The sequence below is a fragment of the Eulemur rufifrons genome, chromosome 20, assembly GCF_041146395.1.
Source record: "Eulemur rufifrons isolate Redbay chromosome 20, OSU_ERuf_1, whole genome shotgun sequence".
In the NCBI taxonomy this organism is placed as follows: Eukaryota; Metazoa; Chordata; class Mammalia; order Primates; family Lemuridae; genus Eulemur; species Eulemur rufifrons.
This window is the reverse complement of record NC_091002.1, coordinates 22,419,460-22,441,468: the sequence shown is the minus strand read 5'-3', so window position 1 is coordinate 22,441,468 and position 22,009 is coordinate 22,419,460. Positions and strand designations below refer to the sequence as shown.

General features: G+C 38.9%; 2 protein-coding genes across 3 annotated transcripts in view; one reads left to right on the top strand and one right to left on the bottom strand.

The window, feature by feature from the left end:
- Positions 1 to 22,009, bottom strand: part of CPNE1 (copine 1) — a 410,662-nt gene that overhangs the window by 166,520 nt on the left and 222,133 nt on the right. The gene's annotated exons all lie outside the window — the stretch shown is intronic.
- PHF20 (PHD finger protein 20) overlaps positions 1 to 22,009 on the top strand; it is a 110,966-nt gene that overhangs the window by 52,543 nt on the left and 36,414 nt on the right. For both annotated transcript variants that reach the window (XM_069495913.1, XM_069495912.1), the window contains exons 5-9: positions 2,976 to 3,055; positions 6,829 to 7,216; positions 10,393 to 10,506; positions 11,196 to 11,375; positions 11,887 to 12,066. In XM_069495913.1, the coding sequence (XP_069352014.1) occupies positions 2,976 to 3,055; positions 6,829 to 7,216; positions 10,393 to 10,506; positions 11,196 to 11,375; positions 11,887 to 12,066 (942 nt within the window). The remainder of the gene's footprint in view (positions 1 to 2,975; positions 3,056 to 6,828; positions 7,217 to 10,392; positions 10,507 to 11,195; positions 11,376 to 11,886; positions 12,067 to 22,009) is intronic.

The following is a 22,009-nucleotide window of genomic DNA, read 5'->3' as shown; positions in this document are numbered from 1 at the left end:
ATTTATTGAAACACAAGTTAGGCTGTGTTTAGCATGATCAAGGGAGAAAGTTTCAAGATGATTCCTTGTAGTCCTTTGGAAATAAAAAGGGTCAGGACCAGGATATTGGTATCTAAGGACAGTGATCTCTAAGCACCTTTAGCCATAGTTTGAATTATTTCAGAGTGGCCAGTGGTACTTTGGGTCTGTGGTTTAGACTTAGGCTGAGGGGCTTGGGTAATACCCAGTATGAGGTGGTGGCGGAAGAATTGGTTAGAGGTCAGCAGACAGGCTTGGGTTCCAATCCTAGCTCTGTCTCAGACTTCCCATGGAACTCAGGGCCCTTTCCTCTAAGGCCTCCTTCTAGAGACTGCCATCAGGAGTAAGCTTCAAAATGAATCTCAAATAGCTGGAAGTGTTGGACTGTTCAGTAGCATTACTTAATATTGCCCTTTGGATGTTGAAAATGCGTGTAAAAATGACAGTTTTCATTTTGATGTTATGAGGCTGCACTTTCTTTGTTGATAAAATAGTCGAAAGTATAGATTTGGGTGGCATTTACTGTTTAAGATGTCACAAGAACTGGATTCTTAAAGCTCCCATCCCTCACTTCTATCCCCAGACTGGCCAGAGCCATACCATGGTTGCTTAAGGGTCTGTTTAGAATTCCACAGCACTGTTTATCATTATGCCTTTGCTTGCCAACACTCTCACAATATAGTCAGGAAAAAACAGGAACGCAGAGGACCGAATTATAAACTTGTTCAGAATTGGCTGTTTGTATCCAGAACCTCCCCAAATACAAGTCCAGGGCTCCAGATAACAAACTTTGAACTGTTTTCCTCAATAAATTGTTTGATAGCACTGATGGTGCTTCGGCTTGAAGGTGGGGTGCCTTATCGGTGAGAATTTATGGGTGCAGTGCCTCAGTTCTCAACTTGGAGAGGCCTCTGAATGTCTCACCTTCATCCTGGCAGGCCTTTGAGTACAAGTCCAAGGCTCCTGCACATTTTTTTTTAAAGAGGGTGTAGTAGTTTGGCTAAAGATATCTGTCAAGGGCAACTAAAAATTTTTTTTTCATATAGTATTAGTACAGATTGAGATTTTTTTCTGTAGAACCACTTTGCCCTAATTGCCCACACTGGTTTAGAAGTACTCCTAAGTCATTGCTGAGCTGCCTTACGTAGAGAATCACTTACACTTTTATCCTTAGACCTTTATCACAGCCTGTCATCTAATTGCTGGTATTTTACCCAACCAAGCATAACTAAATATTCTTATATCTTATTTGCTAGGCAGTTTCTTTCTGTATTGGTGACACCTGTGACAAATAATCACCAGGCATAAAGGTCAGTAGATAATTACTAATTGTCCATGACAGTGGTTCTCAGATTTTGGTGTACATCAGAATCACCTGGAGGACTTGTTAAAACACATTTCAATGCCCCACAGAGTTTGTGATTCAGGGCTGGTAATTTGCATTTCCAACAATTTCCCAGAAATTTCTGATGCTGCTGGTCTGGGAACTTGCACTTTGAGAAGCATTGGTCTACTCTGAGCCAGGCCCAATGTGAGGAAGAAATTGGTATGAGATGTGATCTCTGGCCTTGAAGAGCCTGCCTCCTAGTTCGGATCTATACTTACATGAAGGTAGACCTAAGTGTGAAGCGGTGCAGGCCAGGTACCAAATGAGTCTATGAGAAGTTCAGAGCGTGGGGAAATTGCCAGTAGCTGGAAAGCCAGGAAACTTTTACCTGAACTCTTGTGGTCGTTTGAGCTGGGCACTGAAGGATCAATGAGTGAGTGACACATTCCTGATGTGAAAACACTTTGATAAAGATGTGGAGATAGAAATGTCACTGACAGTTTCACTGGTAACAAGTAGCTACCAGTTGTTGGATATTAAATGCTGGTAATGAGTTAATGAAGTTTGGAAAATTACCGGGCTCAAATTGTGTTGGACTTTGAATGCTAGAGAGGCAGGCTTTTGGATTGAATTCATTTAGTACAAGTGACTAGCCATTGACAGGGCCCTGTTAAGGACTGGAGGTGGGGTAGTGTGGGGAGAGAATGTACAAGAAGGAGGTAACCAGGACGTCTTAACTTCCTTCTTGCATTCTTCTGCTCCCAGCCCTCAGGGACATGTTTACCAGTAGTAAACCATTACTTGATTTACCAGTGACTCATGGGTAATCTTGAAAGATTAACTGTGATTCTTATTTTAAATACCCGGGGCAAAAAAAAGCAGGGAGGGGACACGAATTCGTTCTAAGATAAAAAAATTTCAAAGTGTTGGTTTGGGTGCAACTAATGAGATCTTGTGTATTGGATTCCTTATTTGGGAAAATAAGATTATTTGGGTTTCACTAGTTTCAGGTTTTTACCAGGGAGTGAACCTTATTGAACTGTTTTTTTCTAATGGAAAAAAAAACTGGCAATGTAGCAGGCAACATTAAATATTTTGGCCAACTCCCTATTTTAAAATATTGTAACATCAAGATAATTCATATGGATTTTGAGATTAATGGGATCTCTAGAAACATAATACCGTCAGCAGAACAATCACATTCCTTATAAAGTTTGAAAGACATTATTGCCCCCAAGCCCAGAAAATAAAGATTGAATTATAAAAATAAAATAATTCACCAAGGAATACATAAGTCTGCATTTTTCCTACATTCCTAATTGTTTAACTGCTCTCTGTTCTTGGCCTAAATTCAGTGCAGGTTTTTTTTCTTATTTTAATAAAGCATCATAAAAATGAGTTATTTTTTTGATGGATTTTGATTTATATAGATAAAAAGAAAACTGTAATCTTGACTAAGAAATGAAGGCAAACATACTGTTATCTTGGACATAAGTAAGACTGACTGTGGTTCTTAAAACAACTTTTCTAACTCCCGTAAGTGGTTGGAGGTCTCTTGTGTTTATACTTTGAAAAGTTGCTGCTTTCGTGAAACTGCAAGTAAAAATCATGATATCTTCTTGAATTTTAGGTACTTACACTGTGAAATTTTATGATGGAGTAGTTCAGACTGTCAAACATATTCATGTCAAAGCTTTTTCCAAAGATCAGGTGAGAAATGTGGTTTTGTGCTCTGTATTATGAATAATGCTAACATTGTAGTTTTGTTTCTCGAATAAAGACATTACATTTGCTTATGATGGCAAGTCTTTATTTCCTGCATCTGACACAATTTCACCAGAAAATAATACACAAGTTTTCAGAAGTTGTAAATATTTGTCTCTCGCTGTTATTTCCTTTTAACAGAGATTTTTTTCAAACATGCCAAATACTTGGGTACCATTGCCTCTGTTATCTGTTTTCCTCATCTTTTCTCAAAAGTGTCCGGTTATTATTCTTTTTTCCTTCTCCCTATTTCCTGCCCCCAGAGCTGTTCTCATCTCTCTGTGCCCTGTCCCCATTACAGGGAACTTGTTGAATCACTTCAGGAGACCTTGAGCATGTTTTCTCTGCATCTAGCTTTGTTCTTCAACTTAGGACCATGACTTGGTATTTTGCAGTGCTACTGTTTAGTGTGGATTTGGCAAGCACTGTGCTAGATGTGCCTGGTTTGAGAATTTTGTTTCCTGCTGTCTCAATCACCATGCATATACTTGCCTGAGTATTTTTTTTTTTTGAGACAGAGTCTCACTCTGTTACCGGGGCTAGAGTGCTTTGGCGTCAGCCTAGCTCACAGCAACCTCAAATTCCTGGGCTCAAGCAATCCTCCTGCCTCAGCCTCCCGAGTAGCTGGGACTACAGGCATGCACCACCATGCCTGGCTAATTTTTTCTATATATTTTTAGTTGTCCAGCTAATTTCTTTCTATTTTTAGTAGAGATGGGATCTCACTCTTGCTCAGGCTGGTCTCGAATTCCTGAGCTCAAGCTATCCTCTCGCCTCGACCTCCCAGAGTGCTAGGATTATAGGCGTGAGCCACCCACCCGGCCAGGGCCTGAGTGTTGATACTGGAAGTATGGTTTGCATAGATATGGGCCATCTAGAAGTGTTGCCTACTCTTTTCATGATTTTTTTCCACCTTTTGTCTTGCTCATGTTTATGTTTTAATAAAATGATTGAGGGGAAAGTAGAGATCAAAATTTGGATATTGGTGTTTTTAAAAATTCTGATTCTTACTAATTGAGACAGGTAAAGCAGTTTTAGTAAAAGATTTTATGGCTGAGGCATCGTAACTGGTTACTCTCCTCTGGGTGGTGGTTGATGAGACAATGTTTGGTGATGCTGTAACCTGTTGTGTCCTGTGATGATCAGATGCTTCTACTTTTCACAGATTTTAATAAATTCTTCTATACACACACTTAGCAGTTTCAAAGGATTGTGATACATTAAACCTTTAAAGGTAGCCTCAAGCATGTTTTTTGCCTTTTGCTTGTTTTCCTCTTCAGAAAATTGAGAAAATTATAAAGCTTTGGCCCTGATGATGCTTTCTCTTTGATCATTTGTTTCTCAGGCACCTAAGGAGCCACATACCCCTCTAAAATGTTATTTTGGCCTTAAATTTGGCAATTTTTGTGTTAGGTTTGTGGAATGAGTTAATATATTAATAGATGGACCAAATTATAAACTTGTTCAGAATTGGCTGTTTGTATCCAGAACCTCCGCAAATGGAAGTCCAGGGCTCCAGAGAACAAACTTTGAACAGTTTACTCTGCTTTCCTCAATAAATTGATTGATAGCACTCACGGTGCTTTGGCTTGGAGGTGGGGTGCCTTACCGGTGAGGGTTTCTGGGTACAGTGCCTCAGTCCTCAATTTTGAGAGGCCTCCCAGTGTCTCACCTTCGTCCTGGCAGGCCTTTGAGCACAAGCCCATGGCTCCTGCACTTTCTTTTCCCCAAGAGGGTAGTGGTTTGGCTAAAGAGGTCTGTCATGGGCAATTTTAAAGGTTTTTTTCATAGATTATTAGAATAGATAGAGATTTTTTCTGTAGCACCACACTGCCCTAAATGTTTTGATAATCTGTATTTTAGTAGCATTTCGTTTTTTGAAATTATATTTGCTGTAGACAATTTAAAAAGTACAGGAAAGCACAAAGAAAGTAAAAACTCTATGATCCCATCACTAAGATACAATGCTCTTAACGTTTTGGTGTTCTGTCTTTCTGTGTTTTTGTTCAACGTTTATGTTTTTGTGTGTGTATGTATCTGTTTCTTTCCAAAATTGGAGTCGTGGTATATTAAACACATGTTTTTCTTGTGTGTGTACATATCTATTTCTTTTTAAAATTAGAGTCATGTGGTATATTACTGTTCTCTAACTTTATCTCTTAACAAAGTAACATTTCTCCAAGTTGCTTAATACTGTGAGAATATGGCTTTTAATAGCTATGTAGTATTTTATAGTAAGTGTGTAAGTGTACTTTGTGTAACCAGTTCCCAAATAGTCATTAAGCATATTTGTAAATATGGGTGCCCAAGTCTGTTAGCAAATTCCATTTCTGGAAATTTATTCTTTTTCAAAGGTATAAACTTTTAAGTCATTTGACCCAAATTGTTAATACGCCCCAATCCCCAGAAGGACAATTGTAATTTATATTTTTGTTAGCAGTTACTGAGAGTGCCTGTTCTCAAACCTGGATGCTTTTAGGATAATTTTTAGGACTTAAAAAAAATATTTCCTTGCTTATTATTTCTCCCTATGGGAGAAATTAAACTTTTATTTGCTAAGTATTTAGGACTCCTTTCTGCTTCCAGCAAAAATCTATGTGCCCAGTATGTGCTAGTTGCTGGGATTCCAGGTGAACATTGTATGGTGGTCCCTGCTCTTGAGCTCTTGGAAGAGAGATACATACACAAATAAACTTAATTTAATCTAATAGTTTTGGAATCTCTAGAGCTTTTAGAGCTGGCTTTATTATGAAATAGTCACACTAGGACGCAAGATTTTTAGGATGAATTTTTTTTTTTTGAGACAGAGTCTCACTTTGTTGCCCAGGCTAGAGTGAGTGCCGTGGCGTCAGCTTAGCTCACAGCAACCTCGCAACCTCAGACTCCTGGGCTTAAGCAATCCTACTGCCTCAGCCTCCCGAGTAGCTGGGACTACAGGCATGCGCCACTATGCCCGGCTAATTTTTTCTATATATGTTTTTAGTTGTCCATATAATTTCTTTCTATTTTTAGTAGAGACGGGGTCTCGCTCTTGCTCAGGCTGGTCTCGAACTCCTGACCTTGAGCGATCCACCCGCCTCGGCCTCCCAGAGTGCTAGGATTACAGGCGTGAGCCACCGCGCCCGGCCTTAGGATGAATTTTAAAGAAAGTAATTTAGGACGAAAGTAACCAAGAAACAGCATTTTCTTCCAATGGATAAAAGCTCAAGAGTAGCTTATTGGACTGAGCACAGTCTTTACCCGGTAGAGGAAGCAGAGACCCTGGTCCTGGATTAGACAATCTTTGCAGTTTTCCTGTTCAGCTTCCAGTTACCAATTTGGGTTTTTTGCTACACAGGGCATCAGCATATACTGGCAAACTGAGCCAGGACTCTGAAAAGCCCTGAGTTAGTATAGTCATGCTGGGGACAGGAAGGATGGAGCACGAAGACATTTTCTTAGGACACTTCTGTTGGAAAGCTTGCTTTCCAGAATTTTATTTTCTAGTGACTTATTATTCATCATAATAAGGGAGATTGCTCTGTCTCAGATGGAATTGAACATGGCAATTATTTTCTTTAGAACTGGTTCTCAAATCTCAGGACAGGTGGTGCTTTGCATTATGTGATCTGTTGTATGTCCTCTCTTAATTTCTTTCTTTATAAGTTTACAAAAAATCCTCCTAACTGTGTTTGCAAGTAATCACAAAGTGTGTTTCATTGCTGTTTTGCTCATTTTAGAGTATTGTGGGTAATGCTAGGCCTAAAGAAACAGATCACAAAAGTCTTTCATCATCTCCTGATAAACGAGAGAGGTTTAAAGAGCAGAGAAAAGCCACAGTCAATGTGAAGAAAGACAAAGAAGACAAAGCCTTAAAGACGGAAAAGCGACCCAAGCAGCCTGATAAAGAAGGAAAGTTAATCTGTTCCGAAAAGGGGAAGGTGTCAGAGAAAAGCCTTCCCAAGAACGAGAAGGAAGATAAGGAGAACATTTCAGAAAATGACAGGGAATATTCTGGAGATGTCCAAGTGGATAAGAAACCTGAAAATGACATTGTGAAGAGTCCACAAGAAAACTTGAGGGAGCCAAAAAGAAAACGAGGCAGACCCCCTTCCGTAGCTCCTACTGGTGAGTTTCCCAAGAGGGCTCTGCAGTGGGCAATGCCAGAGTGTTCTTCTGTGGCCCTTTGTGGTTCTTTGTAACTTCTGTACCTCAATCCTTCGTTTTTGTGACTGATGTTGAATTGTGTTGTGGTCTAGAAACAAGTTGTGTCCGTGGAGCTGAATTTAAGTGAGGCACGTATCCACGTGAACCTAAGTTGGGAAGCCTGTTCAAGACTGAGCTGCTGGGCGAGCAGTAAACTGTCCATTAGATTCTCAACTTACGTGATAAGACCTAATAAGCTAAGGCCTTTTGCTTGTGCTTATTCAAATGATCTCAGTTTAAGCTTACCTAGAACCTGGGATCAGGAAATATAGTTTTAATGAGACAGACAAGAAAGAGGAAAGGAATATCTCTTGAGCCGTTGTGGCAAAAAAAAATAAAATAAAACAAAAAGAGGAAAGGAGGAAAAGTAAAAAGGTATGGGCATCTGAAGGGGGCAGAGACAAAGGAACACTGGGGCTAGGGAGGCATGGAATACATCGTTTCCTAATGATATAGAATGCAAAGCCAGTCCTCCCTATCAAGTCAGACTACTATATCAGACTTTATTTCTGTGGCGTAAAAATTTTAGTTCACTTCACATAAATATGTTAGTACCCTCAGTAGACAACTTTCTCACATCTAAGTTCTAATTTTAAGATAGGAAATTAGATAATAGGTTGATTTGTCTCCAGATGAAATAAGGGACCTCCCCCTTCAGTGGTTGTAACTAGATTTTGCCCGCAAGAGCTAAGCATCCTGGAATTATCCCTAGGTCTAAATAGGGCAGAGACCTGCACTGTCCAATATGATAATCACTAACCATATGTAGCTATTGAGTACTTGAAATGTGCCTAGTCTGAATTGAGATGTGCTGTCAGTGTAAAATAAGCACTGGATTTCAAGTACTTAGTACAAAAAAAGGTAAAATCTCATAATTTTAAAATATTGATTAGATGTTGAAATGTTTTTAGATGTATTGGATTAAATAAAATCTTAAAATTAATTTTCCTTTTTTTAAAAAACTTTTTAACGTGACTACTAAAAAAATTTAAAATTTCATGTAGCCTGCACTCTCATTATATTTGTATTGGACAGCACTGCCCTTAAATTCACTGACTTTCCCAACAGAGATCTGGGAGAGAATTAAGCCCTAATGCCCAAGGCATCATGATCTGTGATGAATTGACCTCTGTGCATTGAGAATGGTACAAGCTGTGTACTACCCTTGGGAAAATTGAGAACATATCTGTGTTCAGTTGAGGAACCTCAAGTTTGAGAAGTCCAGAAGTTTTAAACTTCCAAGCAGAGCACCATGTTAAGATGTGGGATGGGGTGAGAGAGAGGCAGGCCTTTTTATTTATGTGAAGTGGGAGAAAGGCAGTTATACAAGGACAGGTATAATATGCAAACTGGCAGAAATCTGACATGTCCTCAGCTCAGTTTAGGGAAGAGAATGTGTAAGAACTGAGTGTTTTGCAGCTGATTCCCTTTTAGCTATTCATGCTGTGGCTGATACCCTGTGGAAGGTGTGTACTGGGGTAGTTGTACCCCAGTTTGCGTACTGCTCCTATGATTTCACTGAGATAAGAAAAGGGGCATTTAGTTTGTTGCTTTTATAAGTGTAGGATTTCAAATCAGATAGAATAAATTTAATAAAGAAAGGGTATTTTCCAAGTTTACTGTTAACCCTTGCCTGAGACACTGTAAAAACTGATTCTAGCCGTGCCTCAGTCCTCCCCATTCAGACTGTCTGGACGGGGACCTGGGAATGTGAATTGTTGCAAGCTTTCCAGATAATTTTTACTGTAAAAGAATTTGGGAGACTCTCGAGTTCTGTATAGTCAGCTCCCTATTTGTATATGGTATCAAAGGGAAGAAGGATTGCTAAATGTCCCACATAGAATTCAAATCCTCTTTAAAAATTGCTTGGAATAAGTTCATAGACTTGGTAGAGGCTTGAGTGCCTGTGCAGACTTGATTAGGAATAGGATCTGAGCTATTTAGAGAGGATTGTTTGTATTTATGTTGCATTTGGAATGTGTGTGATCTCCAAGTTTCCCACCACTTGGAACAAAATAATTTGGGGAAGATTGAACACAGGAAGAGCCCAGGAGTGCAGCACTCTCATTGGGTTTGCCGCCTCAGAGCTCAGCCTTGTCTCTTGCTTGGCCATTTGACATGGCTGACCTGAAGCTGCAGGTCTTAATGAGTCTTTTCTCTCTCCCTTCCTCCCTTCTCATTTTCTTCCCTTCCCTTCCTGTCCCTTCCTCTTCTCCCATTTACTTCCCTTCCTCCCCACTTTCCCCTTCTCTCTCCTCCTTTCCCCTTTCCTCTGACCCCTGCCTTCCTGCCAAACTTCCCGTCTTCCTTTTTTCTTTCTTCTACTTGCCTTGCAGATTCTCATTTTTTCTGATTGGGGGAGAGTTTCTTAAGTGTTAGGTTCAAAAATAATATTCTTCAAGGGTTTAGTGTCTGCAGTGCTAAATTATGTCAGAGCTGGATTTGCTAGGGTTCAACAGCCTTGCCTAGAACATTGATTGCCAACTAACATAGTTTCCTAAGATTTTTTCTGGAATTGTTTTTAAGAGAATATAAATGTTGACATTCTTCTTGGACCCTCTAAACTAGGACCAATGCCAAGATTACTAGTGTAGCAAGTAGAGATTGCAAATGATAATCAAGCCCTAGTCCCAGGGTACACATGTTAGGAATTAGCCTGTGTGGTGGATTTCCTGAATATTGGATAGGTCAGTTTTTGATGAGAAAATTTGATGGTGATTACAATGACTTTGCTATTTCCCTTGCACCTTCATATTTTAAAGCAGTCATGTTGGGATGTGGTGTTTTAAAGAGAGGGCTTCAGGAGAGAAGCGTATGACTGGAGCTGGGTCATAGGAGAGACCAAGCAAAGAGATTCAGGAGGCGGATCTGCAAGGTGTCAGCGTCTCCCATAGGAGAGTATTTTCTCACCCATTTCACTTTTTTTCCCCTCTTACCTTAAGTAAGTATACCTTTTTGAGGGTCTGTTTATAATGGAGTGATGCATATGTGTGTATGTGTGTGTGTACACATATGTATGTTTTATTCACATATAAAATGAGAGATTGGACACTAAGAAATTACATATCTTTTTTTGTATGGTTTTATAAACATTGTAGCTGTGGATTCAAACTCTCAAACTTTGCAACCAATAACGTTGGAGTTGAGAAGACGGAAAATATCAAAAGGAAATGAAATCCCATTAAAACGTCCTCGGCTTGACAAAAATTCATGTGAGTCTCTGTGTATATGTGGCTAGAATTTGATGTTGTTTGGGTCAGCCTCCCCTATATGCATCTTGCCCCTGTTCCCTTTAGGCTCTAGTGTTAGTCCTTGGTGACATGAGCTAATGTGAGTGGGGTGTCGTTGGATCAGAAGGAGTTTTTGCTGGAAGAAATATAAATCCTAAAGCACAAACTGTATTAATGTTGAGTTTAGTGGTATGATCTCCATATCCATAAACTACATTTGATTTGGATTCCACTAGAAATTTAACAGCTTAGGAAGGGATGGCTTTCATATGCTGAGTGAAACTTTATACAAAAATACCCTATTGGCTCCAAAAAGGATTTGTGATGGTTCAAAGTAAGACTCTTATAAACCTTACTGACTTTGGGAGTTAGTACGTAGACTTTTACCCTGGGAAGCCCCAAAATAGAACTTAGTTGTCAAGATTGGGACATGACCTGGCACATACTTTCAGATCATGAGTCCTTAAAGAAATGAAATTCTATCCTGGCAGAGAGACTTTGCCTTACTTAACAATATAAACTAGTAAAGGATATTTCCTTTTATCACTTGTCTAACCTTCCAAAAGTCTCCCTATGAGCCCTTATAGAGGCAACCAGCCCAGAAATCTGTAGTAGCAGAGTTATTTCTTCTTGTTGGTCTCTTGCCCACAACTCTCTTAATGGTTTAATAGCCCAGGAAAAGTCAAAAAACTACTCGGAAAACACTGACAAAGACTTATCAAGGAGACGGTCCTCCAGGCTGTCCACTAATGGGACCCATGAGATCCTAGATCCTGACTTGGTGGTACCAGATTTGGTTGATACGGTTCCTTTGCAAGACACATCATCTAGTACCAAGGAATCTAAAGAAGGTGAGTTAGCTTCTGTTCTGGAATTGTCTTGCCGACCTGATGCCTATCTAGTGAGAACCAATCTAAATCATTGCATGCTGTCTTCCACAGGTATTAGATGGTCTTGAAATCAAACTACTGAATGGGCTGCAGTGTTTTTATAATATATTGTTCTTCACTGATGATTCATTGAGTAGACAAACTTTCTGGATGCATTTGTGGCTGGTTTTGCTTATATACCACTCACTGAATGTTGGGTTGGAGGCACCCTGCTTGAAGAGCCCTGGCTTTCTGTCTTTCTGGTGCTTTTTTGTTAACATTTCTAGCAATTTGTCCTTTGACTTTAGTCTCTTTCTTTGAGATGCTCACAGGCCAAGCTATATGTGCTAGAACCTGGGAATGTATTCTTGTGAGTTGTGAGATGGATGGCTTCTTCTAAAAAATCCCTGACTTTCTTAGTCTGTTGTAGGACTTTTGCTTCCCAGATTATATACACGTATATGTTCTCCAGGTTTTATTTTTTGTCTTCTAGGTCTGTTGAAATCTCCTTTGGAAGCTGGCCAGGTCTCATCTGCATTGACTTGCCACTCCTTTGGGGATGGATTGGGGTCTGGAGACTTGGAGTTGAATTGCCAGTCAATGGGAGAAAACACCATGAAAACGGAACCGGCTTCTCCTCTTGCTGAATTACAAGAGATTTCAACTGTGGAAGGTTCATATTTAGAGTTAACTTAAGCCTCTTCTTGTACATACCCTCTTCTTATATATACTTGCACTTCTGCTTTGATTGTGAACTAAAAAAAATTGACTTTTCTAATGCTGTTTCACCTTTTATTAATATTTCCTTATTTTTATGCTATATCTCTTTCTATATCTCTTTTATGATTCTGTTAATTTGTATTCCCTTTCCTTTCCATGGTTAGTATGATTAGAGTTTTATCAATTTTGCTGATAGTTTCAAAAAGCTAACTTTAATTTTCTCTATTGTTTGTCTTTTAAAAATATCATTGATTTCTGTTTTGATCTTTACTTCAACTTCTTCTAGAACCTTAGGTAATTGAATTTTGATCTTCCTTCCTTTCTATTAATAATAGGAGCATTTAAAATTATAAATTTACTACTAAGCACTGCTTTAGCTGCATCCTACAGATTTATATATGTTGTATTTTTATTTTTACTCAATTTAAAATATCTTGTGATTTATTTGTTGACCATGGGTTACTTAGAAATATGTTGTTTCATTTCCAAGTATTTGGGGGTTTTATAGGTACATTATTGTTACTGATTTCTAATGTAATTTCGTTGTGATCAGAGAATATACTCTGTAGGATTTCAATCTTTTTACATTTGTTGACTCTTATTTTATGGCCCAGAATATGATCTACCTTGGTGAATGTTCCATATGCACTTGAAAAGAATGTGTGTTCTACCACTGTTGTGTGTTTGTTCTGTGTCTGTCAGTTAGGTCAAGGTAGTTGATGGTATTTCTCTTTCTTTTTTTTCTAAGTATCTCCATGATTTTTTTATGGGGGTGAGATCTCGTTTTTTCTCCTTTTGAGAGAGGGGTGTTAAAATCTCTGATTGTGTATTTGTCTATTTCTTCCTCTAATTCTATCATTTTTGCTTCATGTATTTTGAAGTACTGTTATTAGGTGCATACACATTTATAATTGTTACATCTTCCCAATGAATTGCCCCCCTTATAATGTGAAATACCACTCTATCTTTGGTAATAGAGTAGACTTGAAGTCAAAGACGATCTGATGTTAGTATAGGTACTCCAGCTTTCTTTTGCTTACTATGTGCCTGGTGATTCTATTTATTTCTTCTGTCAACATAACTGTGTCTTTAAATTTGAAGTCTTCTTTTAGACAACATGTAGTAAAGCCTTTTATTAATAACTGCAATATTTAATCCAAACTAACATTAAATGTAATTATAGATATGGTTGGTTTTAGGTCTACATTTTGTTATTTGTTTTCTGTTTACCTTATTTGTGTTTTGCTCTTTTCCTTCTTTCCTGTTTTCTTAGGTTAATTGAGTTTTTTTTTTAGAATTCCATTTTAATTCATCTGTTAGCTCTTAGCTATATTTCTTAGCATTACTTTTAGAGGTTACTCTAGGGTTTATGATATATATGCTTTTCATGTTTACTTAGAGTTAATATTGAACCATTTTATGTAAAATGTTGTTTAGTTCCATTAACCTATCCCATGCTGTAGTTGTCACATGATTTATATCTACATGTGCTGTAAAATTCACAATATAGTATTATAATTTTTGCTCTAAACAATTATGTGTTTTAAAGACAATAAGACAAAAAAGATAGTCTTACTTACATTCATGTTTATCATTTCTGGTATTCTTCATTTCTTCCTGAAGCTTTCTTTTCAGCATGAAAAATTTCCTTTCGCTTTTCTTGTAGGTTTCCTGATGACAAATTAATTCTCTTGGTTTTTGTTTATCTGAATGTGATTTTACTTAACTGTCATTCTTTTTTTTTTTTTTTTTTTGAGACAGAGTCTGGCTCTGTTGCCCGGGCTAGAGTGAGTGCCGTGGCATCAGCCTAGCTCACAGCAACCTCAAACTCCTGGGCTCAAGCGATCCTACTGCCTCAGCCTCCGAGTAGCTGGGACTACAGGCATGCGCCACCATGCCCGGCTAATTTTTTCTATATAGAAATTGTAGTTGGCCAGATAATTTCTTTCTATTTTTAGTAGAGTCGGGGTCTCGCTCTTGCTCAGGCTGGTCTCAACTCCTGACCTTGAGCGATCCTCCCGACTCGGCCTCCCAGAGTGCTAGGATTACAGGCGTGAGCCACCGCGCCCGGCCTTAACTGTCATTCTTGAAGGATATTTTCACTGAATATAGACTTATGGGTTTCTTTGAGCACTTTAATAACGTTATTCATGGTCTTCTGGCTTCTGTTGTTTCTTCTTTCTTTTTTTTCTTTTGCTTTTTTTTTGAGACAGAGTCTTGCTTTGTTGCCCGGGCTAGAGTGAGTGCCGTGGCGTCAGCCTAGCTCACAGCAACCTCAAACTCCTGGGCTTAAGCGATCCTACTGCCTCAGCCTCCCGAGTAGCTGGGACTACATGCCCATGCCACCATGCCCAGCTAGGACTACAGGCATGTGCCACCATGCCCGGCTAATTTTTTCTATATATATTTTAGTTGGCCAGATAATTTCTTTCTATTTTTTTTTTTTTAGTAGAGACGGGGGTCTTGCTCTTGCTCAGGCTGGTCTCGAACTCCTGACCTTGAGCGATCTACCCGCCTTGGCCTCCCAGAGTGCTAGGATTATAGGCGTGAGCCACCGCGCCCGGCCCTTCTGTTGTTTCTGAAGGGAGTGAGTGATCATTTATATCATTGCTCCCCTGTTTGTAACGTGTTGTTTTATTTCTGTCTGCTTTCACATTTTTTCTTTTTATCTTTGGTTTTTAGCAGTTTGACTACAATATGTTTAGGTTTGTTTTATTTTGTATTTAACCTGCTTGGGATTCACTGAGCTTGAATGTGAAAACAAATGTCTTTCATCAAATTTCAGCCATAATTTGTTTGAATATTTTGTTGTGCCCCATTCACTCTGCCTTCTACTTGGGAATTCACTTGATTCTTATGTTAGATCTTTTCAGTTCTAGAACTTCCATTTGGTCCTTTTGTCTAGATTCTGTTTCTCTGCTGAGATTTCCTATCTGTTTATTCATTATGAGCATAGTTTTAATAGCTGCTCTAAAGTCCTTGTCTACCAACTGCAACATCTAGATTATTTTGACTTTTCTTTTGACAATGGGCCATACTTTCCCTTTTCTTCATATGCCTAATGTTTTGGATTGTAACCTGAACGTTGTGACTGATGTCTTGTGGTTTGGATTAGGTTGTGTTCCTCTAAAGAATACTGATTTCTTTATTTTTATAGGACAATTAGCTTGGCTGAACTCAAAGTTCACATTCTTTTCCTCTGTAATGAGCAGCAGCTAAAATCTCTGTTTAGTTCTTTTAGCTTTTGTTGGCCTGCTTGGAACTCTGTACCTTCAGAGTTTAGCCAGAGATTTAGGCAGAGTTTAGAAGCAGAAATTTGGGCCAACTGTTTGTGGCTCTCTTCTTTCTAGGATTTTCCCTCTCTCTTTCAACCTGTTGTAGTTGCACTGAACTTGTCTTATGCTTCTTCAACCAGTAAGACTAAAGGTTTCTATCTGAATTATCGCTCCCTGGTGCTACTGACAGGGGTCTGCTTTTGGGCAAAATGCCTTAAAAAAATGGAAAACTCATCCCGTGCCCTTCTCTTCTTTCCCTTATTCCAAATATTTGACTCCTCTTCTTTTTCTGCCTGCTTTTTGTTGCTCTCCAGTGCCTTTAGGTATTTATTTTGTAATATTTTTTTCTAGAGTTTGTAATGCTTGTATGCAATATGATTGTTCCAATATGAGATATTTTACCATTGCTGAAAGAGAAACCTCCACCTCATGTTAATATGCTGCCTTAGGAAATCATATGCATTTAACCACACAGAGGGATGCTTTTTCTCTCATATGGTGATTGCTTGTTGCATTCATAGCTATTTGGATATAATTGGTAATGTAATTTAGACCCCTGGACCTAGTCTAAACTCTTGGTTTTGATAGTGTTATGTTTGTGGTTAATTGTCAGAGTACAGGATGGCTCTTTTTTTTTTTTTTTTTTTGAGACAGAGTCTCACTTTGTTGCCTGGGCTAGAGTGCCGTGATGTCAGCCTAGCTCACAGCAACCTCAAACTCCTGGGCCCAAGCAATCCTACTGCCTCAGCCTCCCAAGTAGCTGGGACTACAGGTATGCGCCACCATGCCTGGCTAATTTTTTCTATATATTTTTAGTTGTCCAGCTAATTTGCTTCTATTTTTTTTTAGTAGAGACAGGGTCTCACTCTTGCTCAGGCTGGTCTCAAACTCCTGAGCTGAAATGATCCACCCGCCTCAGCCTCCCAGAGTGCTAGGATTACAGGCGTGAGCCACCGCACTCGGCCTCAGGATGGTTCTTGATCATTGGTCGTCTAAAGTGAAGAACATCTAAGCTACCTTTTTGTGTATGTGTGTGTGCTTATTTTACTTTCCTTTTTAAAAAGCAGTATACAATAATGTGTGCTGGTCATAAAAATCCAAACATGATGGGCATGGTGGCTCACATGTATAATCCTAGCACTTTGGTAGGTCTAGGTAGGAGGATCACTTGAGGCCAGGAGTTCAAAACCAGCCTGAGCAACATAGCAAGATCCCATCTCTACAACAAATAAAAAAATTAGTCGGGCATGGTAGCATGTGTCTGTACTCCCAGCTACTTGAGAGGCTGAGATGGGAGGATTGCTTGAGCCCAAGAGTTTGAGGTTGCAGTCAGCTATGATGATGCCATTGGACTCTAGCCCAGGTGACAGAGTGAGACCCTCCCTGTCTACAGGAAAATAAATAAGTAAATAAATCTAAACAACGTAGAGGTACTAGGAATAAAAGTGAAAGGTCTCCTCTATCTTGCCTTTTTCTTTTTGGATAAACTTCTATTACTAGTTTGTGATTTTTCCAGATCTTTTTCTGTGCATTTACATAAGTAGGGAAGCAATTAAGATTTTATCATTTTTAAATGTTAAGTGTGATAATTATAGGCTTATTGTTCTCTGATTTATTTTTATAGCATTTATTGAGATCTTTCCATGTTAGTACATTTGCCTCATTCTTTTTAATGGTTGAATATTTGTTTCTAGTAAGAATATTTCATCTATATTTAATCATTTCCCTTTTGATGAACATTTAGATTATTTCCAAGTAGTCAGTATTTTATTTTATTTTTTTAGAGATGGGGTCTCACTCTGTTTCCCAGGCTGATCTTGAACTCCTCAAGCCATACTCCCAAGTAGCTGGGATTATAGGCATGAACCACTGCACCTGGCTCCGAGGAGGTGGTATTTTAAACAATGATGTAGTGGTAATCCTTGAACATACGTTTTTGACCACTCAGTGAATAGACCTATAGGTTAAGTTTCTCTTGTCTGTAATTGTTGGATTCAAGGGAATGCACATTTTAAATTTCATTGCCAAATCACCCTCCAAAAAGACCATCTCACTTTATATTTTATGTTATCTACCAAGGAAATGGTAGAGTAAGTGCCTTGTCCCTCACATCCTTGCCATCTGTGGATATTGTTCATCTTTTACATTTTCACTAATTTATGTTAACGTTAGAAACAAGATTTCTTTCTTTCTCTCTCTTTTCTTTCTTTCTTTCTTTTCTTTTTTTTTTTTTTTTTTAAGAGACTGGGGTGTTTTTATAATATGTTGCTCAAGCTGGTCTTGAACTCCTGGCCTCAAGTGATCCTCCTGCCTCAGCCTCCCAAAGTGCTAGGATTTTAAGTAGGAGCCACCCGCCGTGTCCAGCCTAGATTTCATTTTTTAACTTCTGTTTTTAAATGAAGTTGAAAAGATTTTAAAGTGTTTAGAATATTTATATTTTTCTGTGAATATATGACTGTGGATGTATATATTATATGTATGTTTATATAAGACTTAAATTTATTTTATTTTTGTTTATATATGCATTTTCCCATAAATAATTTTATTTATTGCAAGGTTGACTAGCAAGAAAAATAATCAAGATAAAAAGAAATTAAGAGGCCGGGAACGGTGGCTCACGCCTGTAATCCTAGCACTCTGGGAGGCCAAGACGGGACGATCGTTTGAGCTCAGGAGTTCGAGACCAGCCTGAGCAAGAGCCAGACCCCGTCTCTACTAAAAATAAAAAATAGAAAGAAATTAGCTGGACAACTAAAAATAGATAGAAAAAATTAGCCAGGTATGGTGGCGCATGCCTGTAGTCCCAGCTACTCAGGAGGCTGAGGCAGTAGGATCGCTTGAGCCCAGGAGTCTGAGGTTGCTGTGAGCTAGGCTGATGCCACGGGACTCTAGCCAGGGCAATGGAGTGAGACTGTCTCAAAAAAAAAAAAAAAAAGAAAGAAAGAAATTAAGATAAAAATCATTTTAATTTCAGTATGAGCAACCTTTTAAGAATTTTAACGAGACCGGGCACGGTGGCTCACGCCTGTAATCCTAGCACTCTGGGAGGCCGAGGCGGGCGGATCGCTTGAGCTCAGGAGTTCGAGACCAGCCTGAGCAAGGGTGAGACCCCATCTCTACTAAAAATAGAAAGAAATTATCTGGCCAGCTAAAAATATATATGGAACAAATATTAGCCGGGCATGGTGGCGCATGCCTGTAGTCCCAGCTACTCTGGAGGCTGAGGCAGGAGGATCGCTTGAGCCCAGGAGTTTGAGGTTGCTGTGAGCTAGGCTGATGCCACGGCACTCTGGCCCTGGCAGAGCGAAGACTCTGTCTCAGAAAAAAAAAAAAAAAAAAAGAATTTTAATGAAATCAAATTTTATCTCCTGCCCATAGCTTATGTCCCAAGGTTCTTGATCAACATTCATCTTTTTTTTGATAAAAGCTGTTTATTTTGTAAAGTTTGACTCATTACAAATTTAAAGGAGTAGAGTAGGGGAGGAGGGAATTAATGTAAATATCCGTGAAGCCCTAAAGGTTTCTGTGGTAGTCCTCTTCTGGACTCAACTATATTCTGGACTAAGGCAGACTTAATGGGGGAAGACACGGCCTTCTTGGAGAATTTAGCCAGAAGTGAGTTGTAGAATCAAATCTCATTGGATTCTATTGACATGGTTCTGGACCTGGGAAGCATCCTTTGTAAACATGAGTGATCTGGGACTTTCTTCCTTCCCAGTGTGTGGAGAGTATGGGCTCTGTAGTTCCCAAAACCAGCTTCTTGGGCGCACGTGAACACAGAAGAAGAAGACAGCAGCTTGCTGAACTTTTTGTGGGTTGCCCATTGTTCTGTGGGGAAGAATGTGCTGACAAGTTCTTTTAAAGGTGGCTTCAAGGAAATGTAAAGGATATTATGAAATTGTCTTCCTGAGAATCTGCTAAGTACCAGTGTCTGTGCTAAACATTATTGATATAACAGTCAGTCAGACTCAGTGCCTGCGTGAAGACCATCTTATTAATATTTTGGGGGACACGACATGTAAGCTTAAGTCTTAATGGATGAATAGCACTATTCCATGAGTCACAGATGGAGCCTGTTATTCCAGAGGGAATAATATTAGAAAAGGTATGATATGATATAATATCTCCTAGTAGGCTATTCAGATGAAGAAGGTGGTCAGTCAAATATATAATGATTCTGTATTTTGACATGAATATACTTGTGACTTTAATATTAGTTTTCATGAAATCTGTACTTTTACATACTATTTATACTAAATATAAATCTAATTTATAGATTTAATTATTTTAATTAAAGATTTGAGCTCAGGAGTTCAAGACCATCCTGAGCAAGAGCAAGACCCCGTCTTCACTAAAAATGGAAAAAATTAGCTGGGAGTGGTGGCACATGCCTGTAGTCCCAGCTACCTGGGAGGCTGAGACAGGAATATCACTTGAGCCCAGGAGTTTGAGGTTGCAGTGAGCTATAATCACGCCACTGTATTCTAGCCAAGGTGACAGAGCGAGATGCTGTCTTAAAAACAAAACAAAATAGTAATTTAAATTGTAAACAAAATTTTACATTGTGAAAAGGTTAATGACATTAATCATTTTGTTTTTAATGTGGCTGTTTATAAGACTTCTATACCATCATGATGATAATGTCTACAGAATTGCATACTTTTGTTTGGATAAGTAAAAGAATTTTTTTTTAGTCGCTTCATTTTTTTATTTTTTTTGGTCTTGACCAGATGCTATATATTAATAGTTAACATAAATGTTGTAGCAGAGCAGCTGTTTGAAAATGGGGAACTGAAAAGTACTCAAGTATTCATTCCTGGCTCGTCTGTTGGTCCTTTGTGCAGCTGAGTCCAGAGTGCCGTGCCTCAGGCTCATGGTCACGCAAGGGATCTCCCTTTTCTTGCTGAGCTTCCTCTCAGTGTCAGGGCTTCTTTCCTCCCAACTTGCTTTTCTGTCATGTGGAGGAAATTATTAAAACTGATGTATAAATGAGGTGGAAATTTAATCTCAGAATTTAGTTGTCTGTTTTGGCAGGGAGAGTTCTAGATGACAGGCACATTCTTTGTAAGTCAGCAGATTAAGCTTTTAATTATGTTGTCTTAAGGGTGGTGGTAGATATCACTTGAAATTGGCAGTTAATTGTTTCTGCACTACTAGGAATTATGCCATGCATACAAGATAAGTTTGGAGACTAGGTTAGAAGCTAAATCCAGTGCCTGTTGTAAAGTTTATACACTTTGTGGGGCCTTAAGGTTACCTTTTTCCAAAACATACACATAATTTCTGGGATTGTAGTGCTCGGATTGTAGGCATTCCTGTATTTTTTTGAAATAGGTATATGTTTTTTGCTTTGATGACTTAAAAGCCAGAGGAGAATGCAATTTCAGTTGTTCTACTTGGGCAGGCATTCATTTATGCTGTAAAACAGAAGTTAGAGTCATGCCCTTAGAGAACTCACATTATTTTCTAAATCTAGGCTCAGCCTATTTGGCCATTCACAGATAACCAGGGCTATTTGCAAATGGGCTGCTGTCCATTCATTCATTTTAGCCAACAAATATTTAGCGAGTGCCAGACTCCATTCTAAGCTGCTTCATTTGTGAATATTCTGCAGGAAACACAGAATAAACAGGAGAGAAGACTTAATAGAAGTACAAGCTCATTCAGCTAATCTTCTTTTTACTAAGTATCTGGTAGAAGTGGGACACTTTGCTGCATGGTCTAGATCAGTGATTCTAATCTGTGACATCTTGATGTCTTTGTTGTCAGTTAGAAAATGAATAAGGAGGCTGGGCACGGTGGCTTACGCCTGTAATCCCAGCACTTTGGGAGGCTGAGGCAAGAGGATTGCTTGAGGCCAGGAGTTTGAGATCAGCCCGAGCAGCATAGTGAGACCCTGTTTCTAAAAAAAAAAAAAAATAAGCCAGGCATAGTAGCTCGAGCCTGTAGCCCCAGCTACTCTGGAGGCTGAGGCAGGAGAATTGCTTTAGCCCAGGAGTCTGAGGTTGCAGTGAGCTATGATTATGCCACTGCACTCTAGCCTGGGTGACAGACTGAGACCCTGGTCTCTAAAAATAAACAAGTAAATAAAATGAATAGGGAGTTGTTACTGAAGTATCAAAAATTAACAAATGATATACTTTTGAATTAACCAGCTTAGTTTCAGGGTAATGCCTATAATAGTTTTTGCAAATGATATACCTTTAAATTAACCAGTTAAAATTTAGCACAATGACTGTAATAGTTTAGCTTTCATGAACTTGTGTTCTCTATGGTTTCTTGAGTAGGAGAGTCATAGAGTTGCAGCCAAGTCATAGAGTTGTAGCCATTTTAGTTTGGGAAGTTGTGAGTGTTTATGGTCTGTCATTTTACCAAGCACGTATTGTGGTAGAAAACTGAGAATTCATTGTTCTAAGGATTAGAGAGATTACTGGGACATCTGGTCTTTCTGTCTGGGGGAATAGATAAGACTTCAACTACCTGTATTATAAGAGAGAAAGTAAAGTGATGTCATGAGAAACATTTAGAATAAAGCTGTGGGAGTAGAGAGAAGAATGATAGTGAAAATGTGTGCCTGCTACATAGTACTTCAATTCGGGAATCATTGAGCCTTTACTGTAT